The 17,897-nt window shown below is 43.1% G+C and overlaps 2 protein-coding genes across 2 annotated transcripts; one reads left to right on the top strand and one right to left on the bottom strand.

Annotated features, from left to right (window-relative positions):
• Positions 1-552: 552 nt before the first annotated feature.
• Positions 553-3,504, bottom strand: LOC110777280 (protein FAR1-RELATED SEQUENCE 5-like). The gene is made up of 6 exons (XM_056839815.1): positions 3,393-3,504; positions 3,240-3,305; positions 2,554-2,712; positions 2,261-2,472; positions 1,804-2,196; positions 553-1,716 (listed from the first exon to the last, which is right to left on the bottom strand). The coding sequence occupies exons 1-6, from the start codon at positions 3,502-3,504 to the stop codon at positions 553-555; spliced, it is 2,106 nt and encodes a 701-aa protein (XP_056695793.1).
• A 5,588-nt stretch (positions 3,505-9,092) lies between these two features.
• On the top strand, positions 9,093-11,213 carry LOC130470179 (uncharacterized). Its single transcript, XM_056839814.1, has 4 exons — positions 9,093-9,222; positions 9,474-9,557; positions 9,636-10,029; positions 11,113-11,213. Exons 3-4 carry the CDS (start codon positions 9,654-9,656, stop codon positions 11,211-11,213), a joined length of 477 nt encoding a protein of 158 aa, XP_056695792.1. The 5' UTR covers positions 9,093-9,222; positions 9,474-9,557; positions 9,636-9,653.
• The last annotated feature ends 6,684 nt before the right edge of the window (positions 11,214-17,897 follow it).

Below are 17,897 nucleotides of genomic sequence, written 5' to 3'. Positions count from 1 at the left end.
ATATTTTGTAAAGGTGCTAATTGCCATTTGAGGTTATTATAATATGTGAAAAGGTCACTATTTTGCAGAAAAAGATTGTTTGGATTTTTGTTTTTCTTAGGTGTGTATTGTCAAACAATAGCCTAATCCTATAACAAATACGCACCCATATGTGAACTTTTTCCAAACCTAAGTTGACTAGCGTTGACTTTTGGTGTATTGTAGTTTTTGCGGTTATTATATAATCATCAAAGGTCATTATTTTACGGAAAAGTATTTTTAATTGTACTTTCGACTTTTATTATTATTTTATGGGGCAAGAACTATATATAAAAAAAAGGGTCACTATGAGACAACTATAGCATCATCAAAATAAAATCAATTCAGTTGGACTCCCTGTTCTGTCAGTTCACACAATGGTAGTGAAGTCTGCTTTGCATAACATGAATATTGGATCAATTACCAAAAAACAACAAGTAGTCATTCCTCCAGTCATAGTGACCTTCATTGAAAGTATAGTTACCAGAATAGAATCAAAATTACAAAAGTGAATTACCAAAATAGAATATAAACTCAAGAATCAGAATAAATGCTTAGGAGTTTTGGAGCCAAATTCCCTGTGCTTTCTCCTTTTCCCCTTGTTATATAACTCCCTAGAATCCTCTTTTTTGACTTTTCTTTAGTGTTGGCATGAGCCGGGTCCAAAACTTGCACAGAATTCTCATTCTCAGTTGTCGTATTTGTTGTGTTCTGTTCATTGTTGCTTGCAGCTGTAACAATTGTTTGAATAGCTTCTGAATCTTTCTTGAAGATTTCTTCAAGTATTTTTCTAGCCTCTTCTATTGTATGGCTCTTAAGGATCAGACTGTAGTATTTTCTCAGCATGTGTAAGCGCCAGGGGGTGAAACTGTTCAATAATCCTTTAGCTTTTAGCTGTGCCTCATGCTTGTTCCACACCTCAACCTTTGCGAACTTTGTCCATCTAAAGGAGATGTACTTCTCTGGGGTTTTTTGAATAGAATGTAGATGCAGAACACGAATACAATGAAAGCACAACCAACCTAACTCCTCAAAATTCTTGCAGGGACAAATAATGATATCATTTGGCGGATCATACATCACAGATTGTGCGGAGCCAGCTCTATCTTCAAGGTAAACTCGATAAATCATTTTCGGTCCATTTGTGTGAATGAGTTGTACTTGAGATGCAACAGCAAGATTAAATTCTTCTTCAAAATCCCTGAAAAGTGTATGTGTGTAGACTTGAGCAGCATGTTTCAATAACGAAGTCATTGGATTGTGTGAAGTCGGAATAGATTTGGTGGTGTTGAATTCATCAATATCTTCTGTCCTTCTCCATCTCTTTATCGTTTCTTGAAATATGTGATAGAACTCGGTCAAACTAGTCTTCTTAGTAGCTCTGAAACCCACAGCATTATTCGTACTCTCACTCCTTTGTGATGACAAAATCCCAGCAGAGAAGAAGTCCTTACTCAGAGTCGTTGCCCACTCATGTCTTAATTTATATATTCTGATGAACCATTTGTGTTCCTTTAGTTTGTACTTTGTGACCATTGCTTCCCAACATGCGTTAAACTCAGCTTCATTCAGACAACCACTCAAGCATTTGTTGAAAGCGACTTTGAATGTTGCATCACTCTTCAGGACTCCAAATCGTGTTACTGCATTCTGCATCAAATGCCACAGGCAAAGTCTATGCCTTGTGGTTGGAAATACCTGCAAGAATCAATACAGTTACTATCCCCCTAAAATCATGGTTATTATCTTTGGAAAAGGTCACTATATAAATGATTATCAACTTACCTTCTTTATTGCTCTAGCCATAGCTGCATCTTGGTCAGTAAAGAGTATGATTGGACTTTTGTCACGCATAGCTTTTTTGAAAGTCTCAAACAGCCACACAAAGGATTCTGTTTTCTCATCTCCTAAGAATGCACACGCAAACATAGTATTTTTCCAGTGGTTATTAATCCCCACAAACGGTGCACAGATGAGGTTGTAACGGTTTGTTCTGTAAGTAGTGTCAAAGATAGTAACATCACCATAAATTTTGTAATCTTCTAGCATCATCGAATCCCTCCAAAATAAATTACAAACCCTTTCTTCCTTATCCAACCTTATTCTGAAAAAGAAATTAGGATCTTCATAATAAGCATCTTGCGCGCAGTTTGTCATATACAACTTGAGAATCTCCTCCTTCAATAAACTTAATTTTTATCTTATAACAGAAATTCATATGATCCTTATATAAATGTCCTACATCATCTTCTCCACCAGCTTCGTTTGACATGTATCGAAAGGACTCACTAGGTCGAAAACCTAATTCGTGCATAGTCTCTATTGCTTGCTCCTTAGGTACTGTCATTGCACGTTCTGAGCGGTGTAAATGGTTCCATTGTTGTCTTGTCAGGGGGTGGTTGTGTGCCATAACATGTTGTATTATCTCATAATGACCTCCATCATTCAGTTTTGCTTTGATCAAAGCATTACATTCTGTCCTAGTTACTGCAACTCTTCTAGGTTTTCTTTTCTATTTTTTCACAGAAGTATTACTTTCCTCTGTTAGTAGACTTTCAAGTTCATCTTTCTCCTGTTTTTGGTCTTTTTTCAACACAGTGTTTCTTTTTCCAGCTGCTGAACACAGAAACAGTTTTGTTGTAACCTGTGTAGTTCCAACTTTTCGTACTTGTTTTGCTTTCCTTACACTGAAACCTACACCAGCCCCATGTTGGCGATACAAATCATATATTCCTGTAAGACTTGCCCTAGTTTCTCCAACCAACCAACCATAAATTTATTCACCATTATTTGTTGTCTTAGCTGTACTCTCTGCAATTAGTTCAATTATTGTGTAAATAAGTAACTGTGCTACCAACTTACTATACTATGTTATATACAAAACTAACCTATTATCCATTTAAATACTATAGTCCATCATTTTAAATACATATAGTAACCTTTTATTATTTTGTAGTTACCTTTATGCAATTAAAACGCCAATAAACAAGGTATAAAACTCACAAAATAGATATAGTGACACTTTATCACAACATAGTAGTGTTTAACTTCAAGGTAAAAAATATGGACATATAATAATAATCAATTTACTCGACACTAATAGCATAGTTTACACAAATCGCAGAATTAACTTACGAAGAAAATAAAATCACAAAATCGCAGAATTATATGTTTACGCAAAAGACAGATCGCATTAATCCAAACCGAAAACGTATAGGTACCTTCTGTGATTGCAGAAATCAAAACTAGGTCATCTTCAACCTCTCTCACTTCTTCATCTTCATGATCTGCAAATTGAATTTTACATTATAATGTATGAAATTCTGTTTAAAAATAGCATAATTTGATAAATTTGTTATTGCATAATTGATTACCTTCATTATGAATGTGTAAATTTGCACTTGATTCAGATTCACAAATCGATTTGTTAAGATCAATTTGTATGATTTCTGATGATTGATTCTCAATGACTTCAGAAATTTCCATTAATATTATTCGATTTGCTGTAACGAGAGGAGAGAGAATTTCATAAATTTTGCAGGAGAGGGCTCGCGAGTTGCTGTAGAATTATGGAGGAGAGGCAGAGTGCAGAGGTGAGGGTTTTTTTCGTGAAGGAGAAGGCAACGGGGAATCAAATATGTAGCGCGCAATTGTTTGGCACGTGTGGGCCTTGGGTCCACAGTGAATTTATGGTGGACCAGGTCCACACAAGAATTTTCCTCCCGCCAAAGGTTTTTCTAAGAGAAAACAAATTTTATATATTTTATTTTATTTTGTAGAACCTTCTTCTCATTTAATAAATATGTATGTTAAATCAGAGAAGTATATATGCGTTTCCAATATTTCTTTCGTAATGTACTCTGTATAATTTATTTATTTTTCCTTATTAAGATTTTTTTAAAGAAATAATGAAAGGCTAGGAATCCTAGGATATTCTTACTAACCATTTTCACTCGTCTCCCTCCCAAAATTTAAGAAATAAAAACTCAATCGTCTTTTCTCTCGTATCATATCATTAACAAACAATTACCATTGTTCATACATCAACTCATCGGTACCCATTAGGAAAAGCAAAGCATTGAAACACTATCACAGATGAGAAGAACAATGGTAAAAAGTATCATACTCCATTGTTTTCTTTTTATTTGTCCTCATTTTAGAAAAATGAAATTTATCAAGAATAATCTCCAATGAGTATAAAAAGTAGGAAAATTTGTAATTATTAATCCAACCTTTTCCCGATTTTCTTTAATTAAGTCTACCTAAGCGATATTTCTAAATAATCCAACCTTTATGATCCAACTACTATTTCTAAATTATAAATTTTCCTTGACTTTGTAGCAGGTAATCGGTCATCCAGGCTTAATAATAGTAGTTGGGTCATAAAGGTTGGATTATTTAGAAATATCGCATAGATAGGCTTAATTAAAGAAAACCGGACAAAGGTTGGATTAATAATTACAAATTTTCCTAAAAATTAAAACATTTTGGTTTTATAACCAAAGATCGCCTTTTATTTATCTAAAATTAAGTTTTCATAAACTTGAATTACTTGATTCGTGTACCGTACGGTGTATGATTGATTTCGAACTCAAAAATTCAATCTAGGTTTTATTAAATTACGTCAGTATTTTTTACTTTTTTTTGGTGCAAATTGATAAAAATACATCATCCGTTTCGAAAATATCGCATCATGGTTGACTTTTACTCCTCTAACGTATTACTTAACTCTTAATATCTCAAATCGTGTGTAAGTAAAAATTATAAAAAATTAATATTCAGAAAATATATATTGATACAAATCTAAAATGACCTCACATGACTACAATTTTCTTAAGTACAAATCACAAAAATGGGTAAAGTCGTAGTGTGAATAGTGTAAAGAAACAAAATTGTGAGATATTTCCGAGACGGAGGAAATACATAAATCGATTTAGCAACCTTATCATGTTTAAAGAACAGTTCAAAATTAAAGAGCACTTTCTTTAACTGACGTTTTGTTTTAAACACATGGCCGGCCAATAAACAATGTTTAATGCATGGAAAAAATATAAAAACAAATAAAAAGATCGAGTAATTAAACGTCTCATAAAATCCTACTAATTACAATATGGATAATAAAAAGAAAAGGATCTTATACTGCAAATATCCCTAAAGAAAACACAAACTAACGATGTAAAAAAAACCCTAATATTATTCCATGGTTGAATCTTGCATACATATTAATCAAGAACTAAACATAATCATTAGTTAATTAAGGACTACGAACAGGTGCAGCGCCACTGGTGCATACTAAGACGTACATGAACTTAACTCTTATCGCCGACTCTTTTTTAAGTAATGAACAACACTCAGCAGTTACAGAGCCCTGGTAATTATTATTGAGGTAATTATTCACGTCATTTGCGCAAGCATCGACATCAGCGGCGGCTGCCGGAGTTTGAGCGGGTAATGAGAAATTCGGTCTTGGCCGCCACGGTCGTGGGTGGTGGACGTGGTGGTGGTGAGGCAACAAATGGTGTGGGTGGAAGAACGTTTCTTTTTGCACTTCTTGTGCAAAAGTTCCACCTAGGAAAAGAGTTAGTAAACCGAGGATTAGTAAAATCTTCATCTTTTAATTTTTGGACGGTTTTTGTTTTGTTTTCTTAATAAAACAAAAGGTTTTGAACTTTGAAGGTTGATTTGTGTGATTTTGAAAGTGAGGTTTGAGGGGGTTTATATAGATTTTTAAGGTATGGTATAAACCTAGACACTTTAGACATTGGTATATACGAAGAGTATTAAACATATTTTCAAGTAGGAATAGGAAAGGCAAGGTGACACATCTAACTTTGATAGTATTTTTTGTTTATTTATTTACTTATGGAAAACTTTGATAGGATTATTACATACGGAGTATGTAATTAGAATCATATCCTAGTTAGTTAATTAGCTTAGAGTTTCGTTTAAGTGTGAGTTTTATCTTAGCTGGGACTAGTGTGTTTCGTTTTAGTGTTAGAAAAAGGCTTGTTTGATTATTTTTATTTTTATTTTAATAAATAAAAAAATAAAAAAAATAAAAATAGTTTTTACCTAAGGTTTTACTTGTTGTTCTTCCGAGGGAAAGTGGTGGTTTCATCATTTTCTCTATTGAACAAGATCGATCGGTAATCCCATAAATACGTTCGTGAACTACTCGTGAATAAGATTGGTAAAATCCGGTCAAAGATTTTTTGTTAAGTTAAGAAACAAGCTTGAAAAAAAATTAAGCTCGTTAAGCAAATTAACGAGTTAAACTCGAACAAATTCATGCTCGGCTCATTAATTAATGTACGTGAACAACTCGTTTAAGTATGTTTGTAAGCGTGTTCATGTTCGATCATAACTTGTTTTGAACTCGTTCAAACTCGAAATTCGAAAAAATATAATGAAATGTATTTTAAAACTCTTTAGTATTTTTCTATATTATTTAACGTAATTAAAGTTTTTGCGTTATGAAATATTATGTGGATGTCCATTATACTCATAGTATCTTTCTGAAATATTCTAGATTTTAGGTTTTGTTGTTCTCTAAGCAAACCCTATTCTATTATATGTATATATACCCCCATTGTTCATGGAATAAGACACACAGTTGTTCTCTTCCAATTTCTTTTCCCTTATCTCTGTATTTCACAACACGTTTTCAGCACCAAATCCTAGCCGACTGAGCAAGCCTAGAAACAAAGGAAGTCATCTGTTTTCTTTGAGGTGAGTTTTATTATACTTTTCTTATCATTAAAAAATTAATTATGAACATGCAATATATGATAAATTGGCGACTATTTGGTTTAAAATTGCTCGATCGGATTATTTATAAACAGAGATCATCCGATTCCTTTAAGTTATTACGATTCAATTGCATTGTAATTTATTTTTCCTTGGGTCGGTGAATATTGATTTTGTGATTGATTCTCAATTATGATTTGTTCCGGTGTTGTAAAGATGGAAACAATGGGCTTCGAATGAAGGCCCCTTTGTATGTGTTGAAGATCTTGCTTGTTTGAATGAGTGGAGTCCGAATTCACCTGCACAAGAGCAAAGTCACTAGCCTCGGGGGTGTTTCCGAGGAAAGCCCCTCCGATGCCTAAGTAAGAATGATGCTCGGATTCTAGAGAGAAGTTCTCTAGAAGAGTAGTCTTAAGGCGGTAAATTGGACGTACCTTGAGGTGTGAGCCTTGGCGGCCTATTTATAGTGTTTGCATAATAAATGCCCATAGGTCATTTATTACTATTGGGCCTTGGGCCTTAATGGATGGCTGAATAGCCACTGGTGGGTTCGATGTTGTTGTTTAGAGCCATTGGGCTTTGGACTTAGTGGCCCAATTGAGAGTCAATTGGGAGCCCAAACAACATGCCCCCCAGACCCGGTCCATTTAGAATTAAATGGATGGGTTTCCAGCTGTCAGAAGTCCGAAAGTTCCCTCTCTTTTTTGAAAAGGGATGATTTGCATTGATGACAAGTGTTGGGAATTGTACTGTGTCATGGAGATCGTGGGTTTGAGGAAGTTGATGCGCCCTTTCTCTTTTCTATAAATACTGGGTGCTTTGCTCCTTTTGAACTTTTTACTCCTTATTTCAAACCCATTCTCTCTCTAAATTCCGGCGATCGCAGTGCAATTTGCTTCTTCAGATCTACGAAATTCGGCCAACTTTAGACTTCGGGAACTTGTGTTGTTCGCTTTATCGGCGAATTCCGCTTCGGAAAAAGGTAATTTGTTTCTGAGTTCTCCTTTTTTCTTCGTTCTTCCTTCTACCCCTCAATCTAAACCCTAGATCGAGATTTCGCGACCATGGCAAAGAATAGGGGCAAAAGCAAGTTCGTTGTTGGCTCCTCGAGTGAGAGAGAGAACGTGCCTTCGGGGAGGTTACCGAAATCTTCGAGGGGTCGACCTTCGGAGAGGCCGTTGGAGAAGAGTTCGATTGGTTGGGATGCTTCCGAAGATGAACGCGCAACCTCTGGTGAGAGAGCTGGCTTTTCGGGTGCTCGTCGTCGTTACTCCGAGTTTCCAGTTCATTGGACGGAAGCTGATCCGAAGGGCAAGTATGCCTCAATTTTGCATGAGACCACGCAGATCGACGGTCCGTTGGAGAAATCGGTCAGCGGTGACTGGTTGGTGGAAGCGAAGTTAGGGAATTATCATCGGAAGGCCGAGGAGCTATACGGAATTCAGCATGCCTTGGGGTACTGGTGCGAGCTTCCTGAGCAAGAGCGTCCTCGGGTGACTCATCCACCGAGGGGGTTCATTTCCGTGTATACTCACCATTTGGAGAATGGTCTCCGCTTTCCTCTGGATCCGTTCGTATCCGAGCTTTTGGTGTCGTACAACATTAGTTTGGCCCAGCTCACACCCAAATCTATGAGGCACATAATCGGATTTAGATGGGTGTGTGACTTCGTCAATTTCCCCTGCTCTGTCGCTGTTTTTCGGGATCTTCACGATCTGGTTCTCAACCATGCTTCCAAGGGTGATGGGTATGGTTGGTGGACCATTGTCAACAAGAAGTCTCGAAAGAGGGGGGATCCGAACTACATCACGGCGTACCCCTACCTTAGCTCTGACCACAATTGGAAAACGGAGTGGTTGCTCGTCCGTGTGCCGACGGATCCGAAGCATCCCAACTTTTATCGTCCTCCGAAGTGGTTCGTGGCTCCTGATCCTGATATGAGGGGTGTGGCAGCTCCAGATCGGAACCATCGCCACTATGTGGACCTCCTCCAGTGGTTCTTGGCTCAAGAGGATAACCATCGACTGCCGTCTAGCTGGCTTCCGAATCTCAATTACATTTTGAGGGAGGACATTCTTGCTGTTGCCGGTCTCAGCAGGATCTTTGACAGGGGTAGGTGTCTTTCGGCTGAGACCGTTTTTCAGTGAGTTTGTCCTCTTTCCTGCTTCGTTTTGCTGACATGTTTTGTGCTTTGTTTTTGCAGAGTACGGCTTTAGCCGCATTGATCCTAAGAAGTTGGGCATTTCTTTGGATTTGAAGACTATTCACGACCCGGCTCCCGAGTACAAGTTCGGAAAAGATAACCCTCGTAATCCTCGTCTGAAGGATTACGTGTTGTCTCCTTCGGGGGTTGCTCGGATATCCGAAGTTCGAGCTGATCCGTGGGATTCCGCCTCCTCTGTTGAAGCTGTTCCTGTGAAGGTTGTGCTTCCTGAGTTGAAGACAACTTCGGACCCGGTGAGTGTTCATTTATAGGCTCGATTTTCTGTTTGTCTTTTTCTTTTCGGTTGGCCGTCGGCTAACGTCTTGGTCCTGGACCATCTTTTTAGGGTCCTGGGACTGACGCTGTGCCGCGTGCCGTTCCTTCGGTTTCATCTCCGGCTCGGATAGATATCTCTTTATCTAGGAACCGGGTATTTCCCGCTTTTTTCTCTATTTCTTCCTTTTTCTTCTTTTATATTCGTTGACCCTTGGTCTCCCCTTTTTAGGATCAACGCAAAAGGAAGGGTAGCACTCTTTTGAGGCCTTCCACGCATCCGAAGAAAGCGAAGGCTTCTCAGCCCTCGGAGAAGGTATTTGTTCTGACTTGGAGTTTTTGTAGTTCGTTTCTCCCTTTTTCTGAAACTAATCTTTGAACGCTTGCTATGTAGGAAGCGGTTTCGGAAGTTATGCCTCCTCCTAAGAATCTTCTTCACTTCATGCCCTTGCCGGGGCAGAAGTTAAAGAGTGTGGTGGTTGCTGAACCGCCGCCCGTGGATCAGCCGCTGATCGAGGAAGATATCATCCCCTCTCCCCTGAAACCATCTGCTGCTTCGGGGATCGAAATCCAGGATATCACCGAGGTGATGGAGGCGATTGAAGCCGATTTTGTTCCTGGTTTGGTTGTCCCTGAGGTAGCTGAGGAGAAGGAGTCTGCTGATCTTCCCTTCGAGAGAGAGAAGAGTCCAGACAAGGAGATGATAGATCTCTCGGGCCCCGAAGCTGCGGTCCCCGAGGTTCAGAAGGAGGTTCCCTCTGCTGGAGAGGAGGAGCAGCCCGAGCAAGGTTTGACGAGGAAGAGGCGCCACTCAACTTTGGGCTCTACTTCTACCTCGGCCCTGGATAGGCTGATCCATGCTGATCCCTGTTCGGATGTTCCGCTAAAACGGATCCCCGAAGAAGTAAGGGAGGCGATGGCTCGATATGCTAGGGCTCCGATTTTGGGAGAGGACCCCTTGGCCCACGTGGGATCCTTGGTGGGCCCCGAGGCTGCTCGGGAGAATCTGCTTCGTGCTAACCCGCAGTGGAGGGTTCCTGGGGCCGAAGAGAGGAATCCGGCTATGATGGCCCAGTACTATCTGAACGAGGTAATTTGCTAGATTTTTCTCTTTGAGTTGTGTTTTTGTTTTATGTTTTTCCTATTTTGCTCATCTTTCTCTCGTTCCCAGGCTGTTTTCTGGTCTTCGTTCGCTTCCGAGTGTAGCTCGGTTGAGGAGAAACAACTGAGGAAATATCGTGAGGCTTATGCTCGTGATATTCCCATTTTGGACCAGAAGGCTGGGCAACTCCTCTCCGAGCTTACGGAACTCAAGCAGCTGTACCTTCATTATAGTCGCGAGGCTAGAGAGTCTGCTGAGAAGATCGGGACCGAGGTTGGCCAGCTCATCTTCCGAGTTGAAGAGGATGCTGAGAAGATCGCTTCCTTTGCTGAGGAAAAGAAGGATATGGCCGCTAAGTTCGCTAGCGAACTTGAGGAAAAAGATAGACTCTTCCAGGAGATGAAGTCTAAATTTGAAGCGGCCGACAAGGAGCATAAAGAGGCGGAGTTAAGGCTCCACCATTTTGTCCAGCATCGGGAGCTGATCCAGCAGCAAGCTGATAAGGTGCCTGTCCTTCGGCTGAAGCTTCGGGAAAAGGATGACTATATTCGGAAGCTGGAGCAGGAGCGAGTCAACCTCTACACTGCTGATCAGTGTAGAGAGCAGTACTGGAACGGCATCCTGGGTGCTCGGCGCATGTTTGCGAAGCACATGCCTCACTTCCCTTGGAACGAGAAAGTTCCCCTATGGATGCAGGCCGAGGACCACTTGGTGGAATGCCAAGCTGATCGAGATGAAGCTGAAGCTGAACGCCAAGCTGCTCTTGCAGAGGCTCGGGCCCAGAAGGCCACTTCCGAGGGTGATACTACTGCTGGGGGTTCTTCGAAGGATGCTCCCCTGGGGGCCGCTCCTGAGACTCCTAAGAGTTAGGGACTCGGGCAGTCGTCTTCTTCAGAGTCGGTCGGTTCCAGTTGAGGACTTCCGAATATGTGCTTGCTTTTCCCCCTTTTGCCTCGGCGCTGCGTTGTACTCGTTTCTTTTTGCTTTCTTAGTACTTCGGTAGGCCGGTATTGTCTGTTGATGGCTGCCGATTTTAACTGTTTCATTTTGTTTTCAATTTTTGAGGTTTTCAATGTATTTGTACTTCCCCCAAATATTGAATAAAAAATGAATGTTTGTTACTTGGCTGCTTCTTTTCAACTTGTTCTTTCGCAATTTTAGGTCTTTAAATCCGTAGATTTCTCGAGCTCCTCTTTCTGTAGACTTGCTAAAAACCTTTTGATCTTGCGAGCTCTTTAAATCCGTAGATCGGTTAAGAGACTTTTTAACTTTTGCGAGTTCTTCAAATCCGTAGATCTGCTAAGAGACTCTTTGACTTTGTGAGTTCTTCAAATCCGTAGATCTGCTAAGAGACTCTTTAGTTTTGCGAGTTCTTCAAATCCGTAGATCTGCTAAGAGACTCTTTAGTTTTGCGAGTTCTTCAAATCCGTAGATCTGCTAAGAGACTCTTTAGTTTTGCGAGTTCTTCAAATCCGTAGATCTGCTAAGAGACTCTTTAGTTTTGCGAGTTCTTCAAATCCGTAGATCTGCTAAGAGACTCTTTAGTTTTGCGAGTTCTTCAAATCCGTAGATCTGCTAAGAGACTCTTTAGTTTCCAGACTCTTCAAATCCGTCGATCTGCTCAGAGGTTTGGATTGTTCTTCCGATCTCTTGTGGTTCGGAAACCTGGGCAAGAGATCGCTAGTCTGCCTCTTTAGTTATGCCTTCGGCGATCCGTGGATCTGAGCCGGAGTTTTATAACTTGATTCGAGCGACTGTTTGTTGCGAACAAATTTTATTAGGGTACCGCGAATCCGAGGATTCTGGACGATTCCCTGAAGTGTATGATTTGGTCATTTCTTGCATTTTATCAAGGAATGGGCAAAGTCAACCTGTTTTTAGTCTCGGATTGATCAGATCCGAGGCTGCATATATATATAAAGGGACAATAATTATAGAGATAAGTTTAATGAAACACATGGTGCCAATGGCTTTCCTCTTCTCATTAAACAACTTACTTGGTTTACAGACAGAGATCATACAAAATATTTCTTGAGAACATCGGTATTCCAATGGTTCTTCAGAATTGTTCCATCTAACTGTTTCAGCATATACGTGCCTGGCCTTTTTTCGGAATGGATGATGTATGGTCCTTCCCAAGTGGCTGAGAGTTTGCCATGGATCCGTCCTTTCTGAACCGAGGCGGCGTTTCTGAGTACTAGATCACCGACTTTTAGGGGTCTGGCGTTGACTCTTCGGTTGTAATGCTTGTTGACCCTCTGCAAATAGGCTGCGTTGAGTGTCCTTGCATCGTTCCGAGCTTCGTCCAGTAGATCGAGAGCTTCGGATAGAAGTTGATTGTTGCTTTCTCCTTGGAGCCCATCATACCTGTTGTATGCCTGGATCCTCAGGCTTTCTGTTCCGATTTCCACAGGAATTACAGCTTCGGATCCGTATACAAGGTGGAACGGTGTTTGCCCGGTAGCTTCTTTCTCAGTGGTCCGAAGGGACCATAGCGTTCCGGGTAGCTCTTCTAACCATTTGTTTTTGTCATCTTCGACTCTTTTCTTGAGTGCATTGAGGATGAGTTTGTTAGCAGCTTCGGCTTGCCCGTTGCTTTGTGGGTGACAGACTGCCGAGTACGCTAGGTGTATGCCGAACTGTTTGCACTACTTTTGCAACGGGGTGTTGTCGAACTGTTTCCCGTGGTCGAAGACCATCAGTCTTGGTATGCCGAACCTTGTGATGATGTTCTGCCATATGAACTTGCGGACCTGAGGTTCGGTGATGGAGGAGACAGCTTCGGCTTCGATCCATTTGCTAAAATAGTCGACTCCTACAATCAACCACTTCTTCTGGTTCGTCGCTGAGGGGAAAGGACCAATGATGTCTAACCCCCACTGTGCGAATGGTAATGGATACAGCGTTGATTGTAGGGTTTGAGCTGGTTGATGGATGGCTGGTGCGAACTTTTGGCATTTCTCGCATTTCCTTGCCATCTGCTTTGCCTCGGAAACCATAGTGGGCCACCAGTACCCAGCCCGAAGGGCTTTATGTGCCAATGTCCTGCCTCCGATGTGGTTTCCGCATATCCCGAGGTGGATTTCCCTTAGGATGTAGTCAGCGTCTGTTGGACCCACACATTTTAGCAGCGGAGCAGAGAATGATTTCCTCATGAGCTCTCCTTCGGCGCTGATGATGAACCATTTGTTGAATCTTTTTAGTTTTCTCGCTTGCAGCTTATCTTCGGGAAGTTCTCCCCTTTCTTTGTATGCAACTACTGCGTCCATCCAGCTAGGTTCGGTACGTAAGCTGCATACTGTGGTGGGTAGCAAGTCGATGCTTCTCTCCTGGTGAACTTCCACGTGGACCGACCTGTTTAAGTCGATGAGTGTTGAGCTTGCGAGTTTTGACAGTGCGTCTGCTTGCGTGTTTTGTCCTCGGGGGATGAGGATGACTTCAAAGGATCTTAACTTTGACGTTAAGGATTTAATTTTTGCTAAATAGGCTGTCATGCTGGGCCATTTGGCCTCATATTCCCCTCGGATCTGGTTGGCTACAAGCTGGGAATCAGTTTTGAGGCAAACATGTTCGGCCTCCAGGGATAAACAAAGCTCTATCCCTGCGATTGCGGCCTCATATTCGGCCTCGTTGTTGGTTGCTTTGAAGCCGAGCTTCAATGCATACTCTATGCTTTTCCCCGTCGGGGGGATCAGTACAACTCCTGCTCCTGAGCCTTTTATTGTGGAAGATCCGTCAGTGAAGACCTCCCAAGTGCTTTTCGTATCATCCAACATTTCCTGGTATGAGCATTCGGCCAAGAAGTCTGCCAATGCTTGTGCTTTGATTGCTGTCCTCGGCTGATATTTGATGCCGAACTCTGATAGTTCGAAGGCCCAGGCAGCCAATCTTCCTGACCTCTCTATTTTGTCGAGTACTTTTTCGAGCGGTTGGTCAGTTTGCACTGTGATCTGGTGGGAGTCGAAGTACGGCCTCAGTTTTCGTGCGGCTACCACTACTGCATATGCGACTTTCTCGATGAGTGGGTATCGGGTTTCGGCCCCTGTGAGTGTTCGGCTGGTGAAGTAGATTGGCTGTTGCTTCTTTTCTTCTTCCCGAAGAAGCACTGCGCTGACGGTTCCAGGGCTGACTGCGACATATAGGTACAGGGTTTCTCCCTCCTTTGGTCTGGCCAGTGTCGGCAGTTGAGCGAGGTGGGCTCTGAGTTGCTGAAAAGCTTCTCTTTGCTCCTGTTCCCATATCAGTTCGGGATCCACTTTCCTCGGGACCCCTTTTTTCTTGACTGGTTCTGCTTCTCCTCCGGGGAGGTTCTTTGGTTTCAGTGCTTTGAAGAAGGGGGCTCCCTTGTCCGAGGCTTTTGATATGAACCTTGTTAGTGCGGCTAACCTGCCGGTTAGCCTCTGCACATCTCTCTTGGTCTTCGGCTCGGGTAAATCCAATGCCGCTTGGACTTTGTCTGGGTTCGCATCAATTCCTCTTTCGCTCACCATGAATCCGAGGAATTTCCCTGATTTCACCCCGAAGACGCATTTTTTTGGGTTCAGCTTCATGCTGTATTTCCTCAGATTTCCGAAGGTCTCTGCCAGGTCTTTGACGTGGTCTTCCTCCTTGATGCTTTTTACGATGGAGTCATCCACATAGACCTCCACATTCCTCCCTTTCTGGTCGGCGAAGACGTGATCAACTAGCCTCTGGTAGGTGGCTCCGGCATTTTTCAAGCCGAAAGGCATCATTTTGTAGTTGAACACTCCTGCGCTTGTGATGAACGCTGTCTTTGCTCTGTCATCGGGGTGCATGAATACTTGGTGGTAGCCTGAAAAGGCATCCATGAAGCTGAGCAGTGCATGGCCGCTGGTGGAGTCAACCAATTGATCTATCCTTGGCAGGGGATAGCAGTCTTTGGGGCAGGCTCGGTTCAGGTCTGTGAAATCTACGCACATTCGCCAGGAGCCGTTCGCTTTTTTGACCATCACCACGTTGGCCAGCCATTTCGGATACATGCATGGTTCAATGAATCCGGCCTCCTGCAACTTTTTCACCTCCTCGGCGATGGCTTTGTTTTTCTCCGAGGAGTAGTTCCTCTTTTTTTGCTTGACTGGCCGAGCTTCAGCGTTGACGTCCAGCTTGTGACAAATCAGCTTCGGATTTATCCCTGGCATATCTGCTGCTGACCATGCAAAGATGTCTTTATGATCCCTGAGTAATCGGATCAAATCGATTCGGAGCCCCGAGCTTAGGCCCTTGCCTATTCGGACGCTCCTGTCTGAATCCTCTTCGAGGAAGATATCCTCCATTTCTTGATCTGGTTCGGGAGATAGGGTTTCGGGGCGGGCATCAACTTCTGCGGGAGACAAGCTGCTCGTGCTTGCTCTTCTCCTTTTTGCCTCGCTTTCCTCTCCCTTAGCTCCTTTTTCTTCCTCGGGGCCGTCCTCTAGTTTGGGCTTTCGGACAGCAGTGTGGCAGGTTCTTCTCGCCACTTCTTGATCACCTCTGATTCGTTCGGCGAATCCTGCATCCGAGACGTATATCATCAGCTGGTGGTATGTGGAGGGGACTGCTTGCATCTTGTGAATCATGGTTCTCCCCATGATTACGTTGTATACGGAGTCGCAGTCCATCACCAAAAATTCGTCCCGAAGGGTTTTTGCTGCCTGGCCTTCGCCCACTGTGACTGGCAGGGTGATCTTTCCTCGAGGGATAGCTGCGGATCCGTTGAATCCGATCAGAGGATAACTGACTTTCGTCAGTGCTTCCTCTGGCTCTTCGAGGATCAGCTGCTCGAAGCAGTTTCTGAAGATGATATTGACGGCACTTCCTCCGTCGACTAACACTCGATGTACGTTGTGGTTATTGAGGTCCATGGAGATGACCAGAGGATCGTCATGTTTGTACTGGACTCCGAAGCAATCATCAGCAGTGAAGGTCATGTTCGGGGGGTGTGGCTGGTTGTCTCCCACCGCGCTGAAGTTGACCCGATGGGAGAGGGCTCTTAGGTGTTTTTTGCTGGCCTGGCCAGACTTCTGTCCCCCGAACACCACTAGGATGTCATTTTTCTTGTGCCCTGTTGCTTCGTAGACCCTTTTCTGGGGTTGCTCGTGTTGTTTGCCGCTTGCGGCCTTTTCTTTTTCCTCCCTTCGGTCTAACAAGTACTGTTTCAGGTAGCCTCGGCGAACGAGGTCCTCAATGTTGTCTTTCAGCGAGTTGCATTCTTCGGTATGGTGACCGAAGTCATCATGGAACTCGCACCATTTGTTCTTGTTTCTCCGAGCTGGGTTGGACTTGAGCTTCCCAGGTAGTTTCCACTTTTCGTCATTTCTGTTGAGGCTGAATATCTCCTTTCGGGGCAGAGCTAGTGGAGTGTAGTTGGTGTACTTGGGTTGAAGTTCACCCCTTCTCCCGTCTTTCTTCGGGCTCATCTCTCTAGCTCCTACTTTCTCTTTCCCCTTCCTTGAGCTACCCTCGGGCTTGCTCTGGGTATTCTTTGTGTCTCTCGGATCCGACGATCCTTTCAGTCTTGCAGCGGCCTTGTTGAACTCCTCGGTTCTGATGAACGCATCAGCCATTTGGAGCACGTCAGCTATTCTGGAGGGGTTCTTCATTGAGAGTTCGTCACGGAACTTCCCTTCCTGGAGCGCGTGCTTCAAGGCGAAGATGGCCACGTCTGGCTGCAAGTTTGGTATGTTTGTTGATTCCTTCATGAATCTGGCCATGAATTCTCTCAGACTTTCGTCTCTTTCTTGTTGGATTGAGGTCAATTCTGCTGTGGTTCGCTCGGGGCGATTGTTGCTCACGAACTGTGTGCAGAATCTCTTTTTCAGCTTTTTCCAGCTCTTGATCGATCCCTTCGGCAGCGATCTAAACCACTCTCCCGCCACTCCGGTTAGCGTGGTTGGGAAGTATTTACACCAGCATGCTTCGGAGTAGGGACTCAAGAACATTTGCTGCTCGTAGGAGATGACATGATCCCTCGGATCTGTGATTCCGCTGTAGGTTAGGTGAGCTGGCAGTCTTACCTTCGGTATTTCTTCCATGATCAGCTCGTCCGAGAAAGGGGATGACGTAGGAGTCATGATTCTTTTCCCGAGTCTAGCCCTGATGCCTTCGTTTGCCGAGGTTCTGTGATTAGAACGTTCGGGCGTACGATGGGGGCTAGGGGTTCGATCATGCCTCCTGTCTCTTCTTCTTTCTCGGCTACTGACCTCGGGTCGTTCGCCAGATCTGCTCGACTCACCTACCCCGAGTCTCGTATGGATCGAAGGTCTTAACCTTGAGTGGACCGAGGGCCTCAACCTGCTGAGTACCGAGCTTCGGATCCGAGTGTTACGAGTAGTTGATTCGCTTTGGAGAGCTGTTGGAGTAGGCGATGGTCTCGCAAACCAATCTGGTTGCTGTTGTGCCCTTTTTTGGGTGTCCCACGTGCTTTCCATCCACCTCGACGTCAAGTGTGTACCTGTCAAGGGAAGGAGTTCTCGTTCGGGTCTGGACACTTCCGCACTGGGTGGCTCGTTCAGCCTTCGCCTGGTCCTCCTCTCTTCTCTGCGGTCATTTGCCAGT

The sequence above is a fragment of the Spinacia oleracea genome, chromosome 3 (assembly GCF_020520425.1).
Source record: "Spinacia oleracea cultivar Varoflay chromosome 3, BTI_SOV_V1, whole genome shotgun sequence".
Taxonomy (NCBI): Eukaryota; Viridiplantae; Streptophyta; class Magnoliopsida; order Caryophyllales; family Amaranthaceae; genus Spinacia; species Spinacia oleracea.
Note: the sequence above shows the minus strand (reverse complement) of the source record. Positions and strands in the feature narration are given on the sequence as shown.

Coding starts and splice junctions, on each gene's coding strand:
- LOC130470179 (XM_056839814.1), top strand. CDS start 9,654: ATGCCTCCTCCTAAGAATCTTCTTCACTTCATGCCCTTGCCGGGGCAG. Junction 10,030..11,112: donor GGAGGAGCAGCCCGAGCAAG/GTTTGACGAGGA, acceptor CTGCTCTTGCAG/AGGCTCGGGCCCAGAAGGCC.
- LOC110777280 (XM_056839815.1), bottom strand. CDS start 3,504: ATGGAAATTTCTGAAGTCATTGAGAATCAATCATCAGAAATCATACAA. Junction 2,713..3,239: donor GATTTCTGCAATCACAGAAG/GTACCTATACGT, acceptor GGGCTGGTGTAG/GTTTCAGTGTAAGGAAAGCA. Junction 1,717..1,803: donor TGGCTAGAGCAATAAAGAAG/GTAAGTTGATAA, acceptor TGATTCTTGCAG/GTATTTCCAACCACAAGGCA.